Genomic DNA, 13,612 nt, shown 5'->3' on the forward strand with positions numbered 1-13,612 from the left:
TTTAAACAGTGACATCACCTGTGATGGTGCAGTCAGCACCTGTGAGTGTAAATTTCCACCTACGATGCTGATGTTGTCTCTTAAGACAGTGACATCATCGCCTATGATGCAGACATCATCCCCCTACATGGGCTGCTGTTAGTCAAGCTGGAATGTTGGATTATAGGCTGGTGGTGTCGAGGCAGAGCATGTCCCCATGTCCCCGCTGAGAGATGGGCAGATGAGGACGCCTTCCATATAGAGTGTCATCTGTGAGATCTGAACATTTGAGCTTGCTGTGGTGATGGGTTTAAACAGAGGAGCACACAGGCTTGTACAAACGGGATTTCTGATCATTTTCCTTGTCTTAGACCTGAAGCAAAGGATCATGAATCTAAAATTTACAAATTAATCAAACTTTTTATGTAGTTGTAGCTGACTGAATGTGTGTGATCTCTGTATTTTCACCTTTCAAGCAGGTATAAACCTTGCAAAATTAAGAAAAGAGAAAAAGTGTCTCGAAACAATTAAGCTTCAAATTTAAGGACAGAAATATTGGATATTGTACTTTAGGCAAGATGAAGAGAAAATGAGGAAAAACACAGAGCAGCAGTATAAATTTTAGGAACTCAATAGAAAACAGAAACTAAGCCAGAAGTTTCTTTGAAAACACTAGCCAAATTCAGAAACTTTCAGCAGAACCATGCAAGACAAAACAAAACAGAGCGAACATAAAGAACAAACATCTGTAAAACTGGAGCATACAGCAGTACCGATTCTTCAGATGACAATTACATAAAACGGAACATAAAGGGAAGTTACTCAAAATTTGTATTTTAGGGCCCAGTAAGGCAGTCTAGTGGTTGAAGTCTTCAACTTGCTTGCACTAGGATCCCGCATTGGCACTGGTTTGTATCCCGGTGGCCCCACTTCCCATCCAGCTCCCTGCCTGTGGCCTGGGAAAGCAGTCAAGGATGACCTGAGGACTTGGGATCCTGCACCACCATGGGAGCCCCCGAGGAAGCTCCTGGCTCCAGATTGGCTCAGCTCTGGCCTTTGCAGCCACTTGGGGGAGTGAACCGGCAGACAGAAGATCTTTCTCTCTGTGTTTCCTTTTCTCTGTATATCTGCTGCAGGATGGGAAGCAGGGCTGCTGTGATACAAATCGATGCCGATACAAGATCCTGGTGCTCGCAAGGTGAGGACTCTAGCCAGTAGGCTACCTTGCCCGACCCAGACAATTCTTTTCTAAAAACTGTATTGTAAATAAAATTGGAAACTTTATCAGTAACACAAAGAGATACATAACATTTATCCTTTTTATCTATAAAAAGGATTAAATTCACTAAAAGAATGAAAGCAGAGTGAAAAGCCAAAAAAGGTTAAAGAAAAAACCTGTTCTCCAGGAAATCCAAGGCACTCCTGGCTTCACTGTGAAATTGTAGTAATCATTGATGGTAGAGATGGTGTCAGGTCTCTAAAACTCTTCGAGGCAGCTGAAGAGCACACTGTCCAGAGAAATTTTCACCACCAGGATTATCTGCTACCAAAACCCGCTAAAACGGTTTTGGAAATATCGTTAGTGACCACCGTGACGCACCAACAGACACAAAATCTGTCAACGAGGTTGGCTGGCATTGTGACACAGTGGGTGAAGCCCTCAACTACGATGCTGGCATCCCATGGTGAGTGCCAGTAGGTCTAGGCTGTACTGCTTCTCATCCTGGCCCCTGCTATCGCACCGGGAGAGACATGGGAAATGGCTGAATTGCTTGGACCCCTGCCAGCGATGTGGGAGACCAGGCTAGAACTCCTGGCTCCTGCTTCTGCCTGGCCCTGCCCGGGCCATTGTAGCCATTTGAAGTGTGCAGCAGTGGATGGAAAATTTTTCTGTCTTTCCCCACCTCTTTTTGTGCCTTCCAAATAAATAAATGGTAAAAGTTGTGTAGAGAAATCTCACTTTCAAACTTTAAAATGCACATTTTAAATCAGTCAAATCAGATATACCTCACGGCATGAAAATAAATGCTCCCATGTTTTTATTTATTTAGTAAAAGAACATGAGCCAAGCTAAGGATGAAAAACACGTAACTCTTTTAACATACTAGCAACGATCAATGGAAAATTGAAATTGAAACAATATCTGTTACTACAGCATAACGACCTCATGAGCAGGAGGTGCTAGGTCTGAGTCCTGGGGGCAGAGGGTCTAGCGGGACTCAGGGCATCTGGGCCGGGTCCTTGGGCCCACCTGCGTGGCGGGTGCAGCTGCACTAAAAATATTTGGCAACGAGTATGCAGCAGTGGGCTGAGGGTTGAGAAACACTTGTGTGATAGTTAGTAACCTTCTGCGTGTCCATCGGGTGGGTCATGGCAAGCAGAAGACGGCACTGAGGCTGCACGAGACGTGCCAGGGTCAGATGTCTCATTCATGCCTGCATCCTCACAGAAGTTCAGACTCATTTTCCTCACGACGGCGTCTTTCATGAAGTCATCACCTTTGGGATTGCTCAGGTCGGGGGAGCTGACGTGGGGGAGCTGCCGCTGTATTTCTTCACACTTTCCCAGAGTCTCCCGAAGCAGCCGCAGGTTGCCCCGCTGGCTCCGCTCCTGGGCCTCAGCCAGCAGGCAGCTCAGCTTGGTGGTCAGCTCTGACAGGCGCTCGGCTTCCACCTGTGCCTGCCCTATCTTACATCTGTATTGGTCTTTCATGTGTCTCTCCAGGTCTTTCTGCTCTTGGTACAAATAGTAAGTCAGCTGCCCAAACTCTGAGGACACATGTGCCACCTGTGCATTCATCTGGCTCATACCCTCCATCAAGCGACTCTCCTCCCTGGCCTTGAGGTTCTGCACAGCCTCCAGGTGCCTCCTAAGGGGTTCCAGCTGCTCCTGCAATTGGGTCTTGTATGCCTGCACCACCTGCCCCAGTGGCACCACACTGTGCTTTCTGTGGCCCCGGGATGCGCGGCACACCACACAGATGGCCTCTTCATCTACGGTGCAGAAGAGCTTCAGGGCTTCCTGGTGCTTAGGACACATGTTCTCATTTACAGGCCCCCCATGCTCAGAGGTTGGCTGCATCTGCCGAATCACCTGCACCATGTTGGCGAGCTCCACGTTGGGGCGGAAGCCTGACTGACAAAATCCCTTTCGGCACTGAGGGCAGGTGAACAGCCTCCAAGGCACTTCAGGGGGAAGCACAGGGTTAACAGGCTGCAGTTCCTCTTCCTCATGCTCTTCTAGAACATTCTCTTCATCCTCGCCCATAAGCTCTTCCTGTGTATCTGCCACGTCCAGGACTTCCTCTTCCCTGTCCTGCTCCTCCTCCTCCTGCTCTTCCTCCTCCCTGTCCTGCTCCTCCTCTTCCTCCTCCTCTTCTTCCTCCTCCCCTTCCTCCTCCTCCCACATGTAATCTGTGTTGTCCCAGCTGGAATCTGGGATCTCACCGGCCTCCTCCAAGTCACCCTCAAATTGTTCCCCTAAATTGGAGGCGTCCGACCCTTCAATGCTTTCCACAGCCTCCTCCTCAGCCAATCCGATCGCATTCCACTCTTCCTGCTTCCTACTCCACAACTGAGTTATACATTCTCGGCAGAAGTTGTGCCCACAGCGGATGGACACAGGGTCTGTGAAGTAATCGAGGCAGATGGAGCACACAGCCTCCTCTTGAAGTGTCTGCACTGGGGTGCGCTTCGTGGCAGGGGCATCCATGTCACTGTCCTGTAGTCTGGGAAGACATACAGTGCTAGGGTCAGAGGGGTGCATCTTCCCTTTCAGAAGCCCTGGCATTCTGCCCCCTCCCCGCTTTCCTCACTGGAATGAAACTGCTGTGGGTCACCACCCAGGGCCTCAGGAAGCATGGAGACAAAATTCTCCCTGATGCTCTCCTGGTCGTCTCACCAATCCCCGCCCCTTGGCTTCCAGGCTCCCTGCAACACTTCCGCTGTGTGAGCACAGGTTCCTGCAAGACTTCCCATATGAGAGCACAGGCTCCTGCAAGACTTCCCATGTGAGAGCACTAGCCTCGTTCCCGACTTCCCTCCTTTGGAATGGTTTCGCACCCTCTCTTTCACACACACACACCTGTGCCCTGTGTCTCAGGGAGTCAGAGAACTGGGAGACAGCAAAATGTCAGTTCTAGGCCACACTCAGGAACAGAGCGGGAAGGCTAGGATGGTGGAGGCCCACGCCTCTATGGTACTGAAGAGCCAGGAGAGCTGGTAGAAAAACAGCACGTCCCCGGACTGGGGAGGAACCTCGGTGGCTGTTGGTTGTTGGTGTTACAACTTCACCAGCCAGACTTCATCCTGCTGGCTAGCCATTGATGATGACAACAGGGACTGCCCATGGCTGGAAGCTGGCCGCTTGGACCTGGAATTATTGGAAAGGTCAATTTACAGAGAGAAGAGACACAGAGAAAGAACTTCTGTCAGCTGGTTAGAGCCTATGCAGACCCAGAACCCTTTCCCTGGTGTCCCAGGCAGTGCAGGATCCCAACGCTTTGGACCATCCTCTGCTGCTTTCCCAGGCCACAAGCAGGGCGCTGGATGGGAAGTGGAGCAGCTGAGACATAACTGGCATCCATGTGGGATCTGGGCGATGGCAAGGCGAGGATTTAGCCAGTGACCCATTGCTCAGGACCCTGTTAAAACCATTTCTGAGCAGAGTGTGTCAGAACCTAAGCCCTGGGCAGCTCAGATGCAGACAAAAGCTTAGAGATGCGTGCAGATTGAGTGCAAGGTTACAGTTTCATGAGGGTCTTGATATATGTGGTTTTCCTTTGGACTGTGCTGTGGGAGTATCTTAAGTGACCCAATAGAAAATATGCCTTCTTCATAATAACATTTTCATATTACCGACCTGATCATGCACACTCTTAGAAACAACATACTTCGCCTGCAATGCTGTGTGTGTTGTCTTCAATCCTGCAGGTAGGGAATACTGTGTGTTAATTATAACTTAGCCAAAAATCTGTCCAGAGGACTGTGGCTGGTTTTCATCTTTCACATTTTTTTTTGTCCTCAAGAAAGTCAGAATTACATTTTTCCTAAGAGATGAACTTGTTGTGTATTCTTTTAGCAATAGACTCACAAAAAACGACAAATCCTGGTGAGGACAGGGTGAAAAAAGAATTCTGATACTCTTCAAGGGAATGTAAATTGGCCACTAGGAGAACAATATGGGCATTCATCCCTAACCTGAAAAGAAATCTATCTTACAACCAACCCGGTTTTCCCATTTCTAGGTATATGTCCCTGGGAAATTAAATCAGCATATCAAAGAGATAGGCGTGTTCCTCACTTCATTGTATCATGATACTCAACAGCTAAGAAATGAAGTAAAATTAGTTGTCAATAAATGAAAGGGTGGGGCCAAGCGGCGTGGCCTAGTTGCTGGGGTCCTTGCCTTGAACGCGCTGGGATCCCATATGGATGCTGGTTCTAATCCCGGTAGCTCCACTTCCCATCCCGGCTCCCTGCTTGTGGCCTGGGAAAGCAGTCCAGCACGGCCCAAAGCTTTCGGTCCCTGCACGTGTGTGGGATACCTGGAAGAAGTTCCTTTGGATCGGCATAGCATCTGCCGTTGCGCTCACTTGGGGAGTGAATCATCGGATGGAAGATCTTCCTCTCTGTCTCTCCTCCTCTCTGTAGATCTGACTTTCCAATTTAAAGATTTATTTTTTATTATTTTCTCATTGGAAAGGCGGATATACAGAGAGGAGAGACAGAGAGGAAGATCTTCCGTCCGATGATTCACTCCCCAAGTGAGCGCAACGGGCCGATACTATGCCGATCCGAAGCCAGGAGCCTCTTCCGGGTCTCCCACGCGGGTGCAGGGTCCCAAAGCTTTGGGCCGTCCTCGACTGCTTTCCCAGGCCACAGGCAGGGAGCTGGAAGGGAAGCGGGGCTGCCGGGATTAGAACCGGCGCCCATATGGGATCCCGGGCGTGCTAGGTGAGGACCTTAACCACTTGCGCCACCACGCCGGGCCCTGACTTTCCAATTTAAAAAAAAAAAAACACTGAATACTCAAACATCCACAACTTCTAAAAAAAAAATGAATGGGTGGAGAAAGAAAACTTAATATGTACACAATGGGATCTTATTCTGCCTAAACAATTAAATGCCAACGCTCACAGCAAAATGGATAGAACTGAGGACATTGGGTTATGTTGCATCAGCCAAACACAGTCAAGGAGCAGTCACTGTGCTCCTTTGCAGCATCCTTCGCTTATTCCTCTATGTTTTCATGAACTGTAACCAGTTCTTTTTCACAAGTAGAAGCTAAACAACTGTTTATATAAACATGCACTAGTGATGACCACAGCTTGGGAAGAATAGAGCTATAAGCCACACCCATTTTGACTCTCAAGAGTGCCAGGAGGTTTTGGAACCTAGCCCAGTCTGGTCATCCTGCAGACCCACCCACATGCATGCCTTGCCCAGACCCGCCCACTCATAGCCCCACCTCTCCCACTCACCAGTGAGAGCTGCATCCGAGTAAGGGAGTCTCCAGAGTCTTTTCCAAGCCTCAGGTCTTGCGCAAGCTGATGGATGCTTTGAGTCACCTGACACAGCCCGCCTACAGTTTCAGCTGCTTCTGGTGCGTGTAGTAGCGTAGACTAGCTATGCCTGGCCTGCACACTGTCCTGAATGTCGTGCCCTCAGGGGAACCTGTGGCCTAGTAGGGAAGCTCCCCCATGTTCCCCTACAGGGGCTGCTCCCTGCTCTGGAACCCAACTAATGACAACACTGGCTCAGCACGAACACTAATGGCCTGACTGAAGGAAACAGACACATTGCAACCAGAGGAAGAGACGAGGATGGTAGACTACTTCTCAGCATTGACGCCAGCCAGGATTCTTTATTCAGTCCCAGCATGTTCCAAAAAACTATGTCATTGCGGGGATTTAGAGGCTGCCGGACAAATTCTACCAGTCACTGGCTGAAGAAATGATGCCACTTCTCTAAAATTCTCAAGAAAATCGGAGATCATACTGTTCAGCACAGTTTAGACTGCCAGCATTACCTGACACCAAAACCCAGATGAAGCTCCTGACGTGGCAAGGCACATGAGTGAACCAGCTGATGGAAGTTCTCTGTCTCTTCCCTTTAATCCCAACTGATTTCAAATTAAATAAAGAAGTTTCTCTTCAAACTTGGTAGGTGTGTGTTGATTTCACTAGTAAGGTATTGAGACAATTCACTCAGAAAATATATTTTATTGTAAGAACAGTTTTGAAACAGTGGTACACGAGCATGAAAATGAATGAACCACCAACATTATTCTACAACATGTATAGGAATTAAATCATAATGCACCATGTTATAAAACTTTTCCACATTATAAAGCTTTTGTAATAAATTGTCAAATTCTATGACATAGGTTTACAAAGATTTCTTAGGATACAAAAATCAGAAACTTACAACTTGGACCACTCATCAATTAAGTTTACTACACGAAAAAGTGCCCCTCTGTAAAATATACTTCAAAGCTGAAGAGCAGAGTGCATAATGTAAGAAAACTTTGGAAAATCTTATCTGGAAACGTCACACCAAATATCCGGAATGTAAACAACTGTGCTTTGACGTTGCATGAGTTAGGAAACTTTTCAAAAACATTTCTATTTATGGTATGATTCAGTCTTCTTACTCCTATAGAGTTCTAGAGACTTTCAAGAGAAATTTACGCACTCATCAAAACTCCTATTCAAATGTTTACAGACACTTCCTTTGTAACAGGCAAACGTGGAAATCACCCAGTTGTTGAACAACTGCTAAAGGACAAAGTGAAATTCATGTGAAACAATGCCGCTCAGTGTATGCATTCAGTGATGCGTATTGCAGCTCAAATGGACCCAAAATGGGGTAGGCTAAATGAAAGAAGTCAAATCTAAAAGACCAAACACTGAGCATCCTAACGTGTAGGGTATTCCACCAACAGAAAATTACAGACAGAACATGTGTTAGTGGTTCCCAAGGATTGGGAGTGAGGAAAGAGGAATTGTAAAATGGCCAGGGAAAATGATCAAATCCCTCTATATTTTATTGTGCTCAGTGGTTACATCTGTCCTGATTGATCCAAGTGTACACTTACAGAACAAGTGCCCATATGGAATGGCAGCCTTACAAGAAGGTGGATTAACCCACGGCACTGCAATGAGACACCCTAGTTCTTGCTGTATTTTATACTATTTCATCTTTGTGAACAAATTTTTAAAGAGTTAATTTCAAATGCAGATTTTACAGAGAGGAAGGAGACAGAAAATGTGCCCTTCCATCACCTGCTTCACTCCCCAAATGGGAGCAATGGCAAAAGCTGAGATGATCCAAAGCTGGGAACCAGGAAATTTTTCCCTGTCTCCCACATTGGCAGAGGGACCCAAGGACTAGAGCCATTCTCTGCTGCCTTTCTAGGCCATGAGCAGGAGCTGGATCAGAAGTGGAGCTGCTGAGGTAAGAACGGCAGCCATGTCACTGGCTTGTTACAAGATCGTGCTGGACACCTACAAACAGCTCTAAAAAGTGGTAGAAAATTGTGTTTAGAACTGAGTTTTTCTAAGCCCCTTTGCAGAGCACTTTAGTGTGTAGTGCTGTGCTTGTTCACTAGGTTGAAAGAGGAGGCAGGGAGGACATTGGAAAAGCTGTATAGTGAGTGTGGTGCTGTATATTTCTGCACACTCACTACCTTATGTTGTATGTATTTCTTTTTCAGGGACAGGGTCCAACAAACCACAGGAACTAAAAAGCAGCAATAGAGCTGTAAATTAGGAAAAGCAATCAGCCTGAACAGGTGGGTAAAAAGAGCAAGGCAGTGGGTACATCCAGAGGGGCAGGTTGGGATGAGCTTTCTTCCCAGGTACAACTCATACAAAAAGGAAGGAGGAGAACAGAACTTGCCGTGTTGTACAATGTTATTTGGTTTCAGTGATATCGACCATTCCAGATGTGCCACTGAAGTGAAGTTCTGGTTGTCTATGGCAGTAGAAACTGTGGATGGAAGGAAAGCCTAGAATCTTTTCAGCTTCCCAAGGAAAGAAGGGAATTCCTTAGCCAGTTCTACCCTTTTGCACAGCCTACCTCCTCTAAACAGCCTCCAAGTCCTTTAGCACCAAAAAGCAGAGCTGGAACAGGAATAACACAGGTGTTGCTCAAACTTTCCAGCCTCAGGACTGATACGGGCTTTAAAACACAGTGGGAGAAAAGGAAGCTAAGGAACAAAATCACAAACTCCCCTACTTTCCTACTGAGGCCTGAGCTGGCCTAGACAGGGAATACCAGAGAGATGATCTCATTCACAGGCACGTATGTTGATGTTGGGCAGACACAGCAGCTGAGAAGGCTGAACCGGAGGTCAGGAGGTTAATTTATGGTGCTAGAAAGAAGCATGGACCTGGAGTGCGGGGGAGCCAAAAGAAGGCACCAACAATAAACCAGTTGGAGTGGAGCATGCGATGAGAATCTAAACGCATGGGTCATCCTCCCCGACCCCTACAGCAACAATGACGACTGCAGAGCCCCTGCAGATGGCAGACTGATCAAGGGCAGAGCTTAGTGGAGGTGACTTTGCAGAGCACCTAATGAAAGAACAGACATCGCTGCCTAGGAAAGCAAGGCACAGCGGTGTACAGGCAGGTGAGTCTCCATGCCGTAGAAGCCTAGATGCACATGCACAAAGTCCAGACACATGCCAAAGTGCCGGGATATATGACTTGGATATAGCAATGTCTGATGTGTTAATCTCTATACACTGGTGCAAATACACCACACTAGCTGCTGTAGCAGGGATGCCGTGAAGGTGAAGTCCTCAGCTTCCATCACCAAGTGAGGAGAGGATACCACCAGTACCCACCGATGTCCTCTCACAGTCCACCTTGTCCTTATGATGGGTTCATTCATGACGAACACTTGCACTTTGACCTCCAAAATAGTAGCAGCCACACAAAAAAGTCCTAGCCCCACCCCTGCCGTACACAGCAGTGGGCTGAGGGCTGAAAAAAGCTTGTGTGGTGATCAGTAACCTCCTGTGGTCTGTCCACCAGATGGGTCGCGGCAATCAGTGGACACTATCATGTTTAGGTGAACTATGCCATGGTCTGGTGTCTGGTTCATCCATTCACCCTCACAGAGTTTCTGGCTCAGTGTCCTCAGGATGGTGTCTGCTATCAAGTCATCACTATCAGGATTGCTCACGTCAAGGGGGCTGAAATGTGGGAGCTGTTCCCATACCTCTCTACACTTCCTGAGAGTCTCTTTAAGCAGCTGTAGGCTATCCTGCTGGCTCCGCTCCTGGACTTCAGCCAGCAGGCAGCTCAGCTTGGTGGTCAGCTCTGACAGGCGCTCGGCCTTTGATCGTGCCTCTCCTATTTCACATTCTGCTTGTTCTTGGTCCACGTAGTCCATCAGCTCCTTATACTCTGAGGGCACATCTGTTGGCTCTACATTCATCAGGTTGATAATCTCTGTGACACGCCTCTCCTTCTTGGCTTTTATGTTCTTCACAGTCTCTAGGTATCCACTGAGGGGTTCCAGCTGCTCCTGCAATTGGGCCTTGTATGCCTGCACCACCTGCCCCAGTGGCACCACACTGTGCTTTCTGTGGCCCTGGGATGCGCGGCACACCACACAGATGGCCTCTTCATCTACGGTGCAGAAGAGCTTCAGGGCTTCCTGGTGCTTAGGACACATGTTCTCATTTACAGGCCCCCCATGCTCAGAGGTTGGCTGCATCTGCCGAATCACCTGCACCATGTTGGCGAGCTCCACGTTGGGGCGGAAGCCTGACTGACAAAATCTCTTTCGGCACTGAGGGCAGGTGAACAGCTTCTGAGATACTGAACAGGGAGGCATTGGGGGGCAAGGGGCCAGGTGCTCTTTCCGTTCTTCTTCCTCCTCCTCTTCCTCCTGCAGTATTTTCTCCTCATTCACTTCCTTGGAGCTCTCCTCTGTGTCCTCCAACTCCAATTCTTCCTCCTCATAGTCTGAGCTGTCCCAGCTGGACTCACTACTGTCACTGGTCCTCTCATCCTCCTCCTCCAAGTCACTATCAAATACTTCTCTTTGATTTCTGGTTTCCAACCACACAGTTGCTCTTACATCCTCTTGTTTATCTTCCTTCTTTTCCTCCAACACAGCATCTGAGCTGTCCCAGCTGGACTCGCTGTTGCCACTGTAGTGCTCAAAGTCCTCCAAATCACTATCAAATACTTCTCTCTGATTCCTAGTTTCCCGCCATGCACTGACCCCTGCAAAATCTTTGCCATTTTCTTTTTCCTCCTCTACCTCCTTTAGGTCGAATTCACTGTCACAGCTGGACTCAACATTGCCTCTGTTCCCCTCAACTTCCTCTTTCAAGGCACTCTCAGGTAATTCTTCCTGATTCTGGGTTTCTAATACTGCACTGGCTCCCACAGCTTCTTCTTTCTTATCCTTACCCTTGTTCTCCTCTGATTCTAGCTCATCCTTGTTCTCATCACTGACATCCCACACCTGAGTTATACACCCTCGGCAGAAGTTGTGCCCACAGTGGATGGTCACAGGGTCCTTGAAGTAGTCGAGACAGATGCTGCACACTGCCTCCTCTGGAAGGGTCTTCTCAGGCGTATCCCTCATTACAAGGGCATCCATCTTATTGTCTAGTCAGCCTGGGAAGACATTGAGGGGTACGGTCAGAGAAGTGGCTTCTCCCTTTCAGAAGCCCTGAGGACTGGCCTCACCCAAAGTTCTGTCTCTCCACATCTCTTCCAAAGCAAAGCCCCGGAACTGTCATCTTGAAAACTTACACATTCACAGACTGCCCAACGCCATGACGACAACTGTCTCTTACCAGGGTGAAACAGCTGAGTTACACTGCCTAGTACCTCAGGTGTTGGAGTGTAAACTCATCTTAAGGCTCTTTTGGCCTCCTAAGAAATGCACACTCCTTGGTTTGCCCTTTTCACCTCCACCCACTAAATCCAGGTATTCCAGGAAGATAGTAAACTGGAGGGTAAGCACTAGCCAACACTCAGGAATAGAGTGAGAAGGCTAGGATGGTGGAGGCCCGTGCCTCTATGGTACTGAAGAGCCAGAAGAGCTGGTAAAAAAAGAAGCACTCACCACGTCCCCGGACTGGGGAGGAACCTTGGTGGCTGTCAGCTCTTGATGTTACAACTTCACCAGCCAGACTCCATCCTGCTGGCCAGCCAGTGACGGTGACAACAAGTACGACCCACAGCTGGAAGCTGTCTGCTTGGACCTGGAATTATTAAACCATTTATGAGCAGACTGTATCAGCACCTACTCCCTGAGCTGACAGCTCAGAAGCTTAGAGATGCATGCAGACTCTGTCCATATCTCAGGGAAGAAACCCAGTTCTTGATATTTAGGTAGTGACTTGCTTTCCTACAACCAAGACACAACCAGCACCGTCTCTCTGGGTCTTTGCTTCTGGGCAATGGTGGCAGTAGCAAACTTGGTAGCCTCTACATTTGGGACACTCCTGCACCAGACAAAAATTCTTTGGTTCTGTCCCTTATGTTCCTGTCATTTTAGTATCACTACTTTTCTGGCTGTATAGCACAGGGTTAGCAGAAATACAGATATGGGCCCATGTGACATCACAGAAAGCCCAGAAGTATGCCCACCTATCTAAAATCAACTGATCTCTGACAAACCTCCTGAAACTTGCAGTGGAAAAGGGACAGGGGCTAGTGTGGTGGTACGGAATCCTAATTCTACACCTGCAAGCCCTGCATCCATATGGGCACAGCTCTGTGTCCTGGCTGCTTCATTTCCAATGCAGCTCTTTGCTATCGCCTGGGAGAGAAGTTGAGGGTAGCCTGGGGTCTTGGGCGGCTGCACCCACAGAGAGTTCCAGAAGAAGCTCCTGGCTCCCAGCTTCAAACCAGCGGAGCTCTGGTATTGTGGCCATTTGGGGAGTGAATCAGAGGTTGGAAGACCTCTCTGTCTCTCTGCAAATCTCTGCCTTTTAAACAAAAAATGAGTCAAAAACAAAACAAAACAAAACATGGGACAGTCTTCAATAAATGCTGCTGTGGAAACTCGGTATGAATACACAGAAGAATAAACTAGCCAACTATCGTACTACATCAAAAAGAAATATCAGCTCATCAGGTATGAAAGACCTGCACATAAGAGATGAAAGAGTGAATCTTGTAGAGAAAATGTAGAGGACGCTCCTTAGGTCCTTAGAATGACCAGTGGTTGTTTGGAACAGACTCTAAAATCACAGGAAAGAAACACAGCAGATGACAAATGGGGTTTCATGAAAGAAAAATGCTAGTACTATTAAAGAAACAAGAGATGAAAAAAAAAACAGCCTATGAAACAGGAGAAAACAACTGCAGAATAAATATCTGGCAAGAAGTTAATAACTAAAACATGTTAGGGCTCAAATAAATCAATGGTAAACACATAACTATTTAAATAAATTGAAGTACTTAAACTGAAGTACATAAAATTAAAAAGCAGGTAGCAAATCTATACAGATATCTCATGAAGGAAGATGCAGAAATGAACAATAGGCATGTGAAAAAAAATTAAACATTACTAATCACCAGGAAAATGCAAGTCATGACTGCCACAAGCTCTCACTTCATGCCACTTACACTGGCCATCACAAAACAGCAAAA

At 47.5% G+C, this 13,612-nt stretch overlaps 1 protein-coding gene across 1 annotated transcript; it reads right to left on the reverse strand.

Annotated features, from left to right (window-relative positions):
- Positions 1 to 2,316: 2,316 nt before the first annotated feature.
- LOC121171171 (E3 ubiquitin-protein ligase TRIM41-like) lies at positions 2,317 to 3,312 on the reverse strand (the record flags this gene model as incomplete). The annotated part of the gene is made up of 1 exon (XM_041002733.1): positions 2,317 to 3,312. A coding segment is annotated over one exon (996 nt), but the record flags the coding sequence as incomplete, so codon positions are not given.
- Positions 3,313 to 13,612: the final 10,300 nt, after the last annotated feature.

This window comes from Ochotona curzoniae, unplaced genomic scaffold (genome assembly GCF_017591425.1).
Source record: "Ochotona curzoniae isolate NIBS_2020 unplaced genomic scaffold, NIBS_Ocur_1.0 contig_1274, whole genome shotgun sequence".
Taxonomy (NCBI): domain Eukaryota; kingdom Metazoa; phylum Chordata; class Mammalia; order Lagomorpha; family Ochotonidae; genus Ochotona; species Ochotona curzoniae.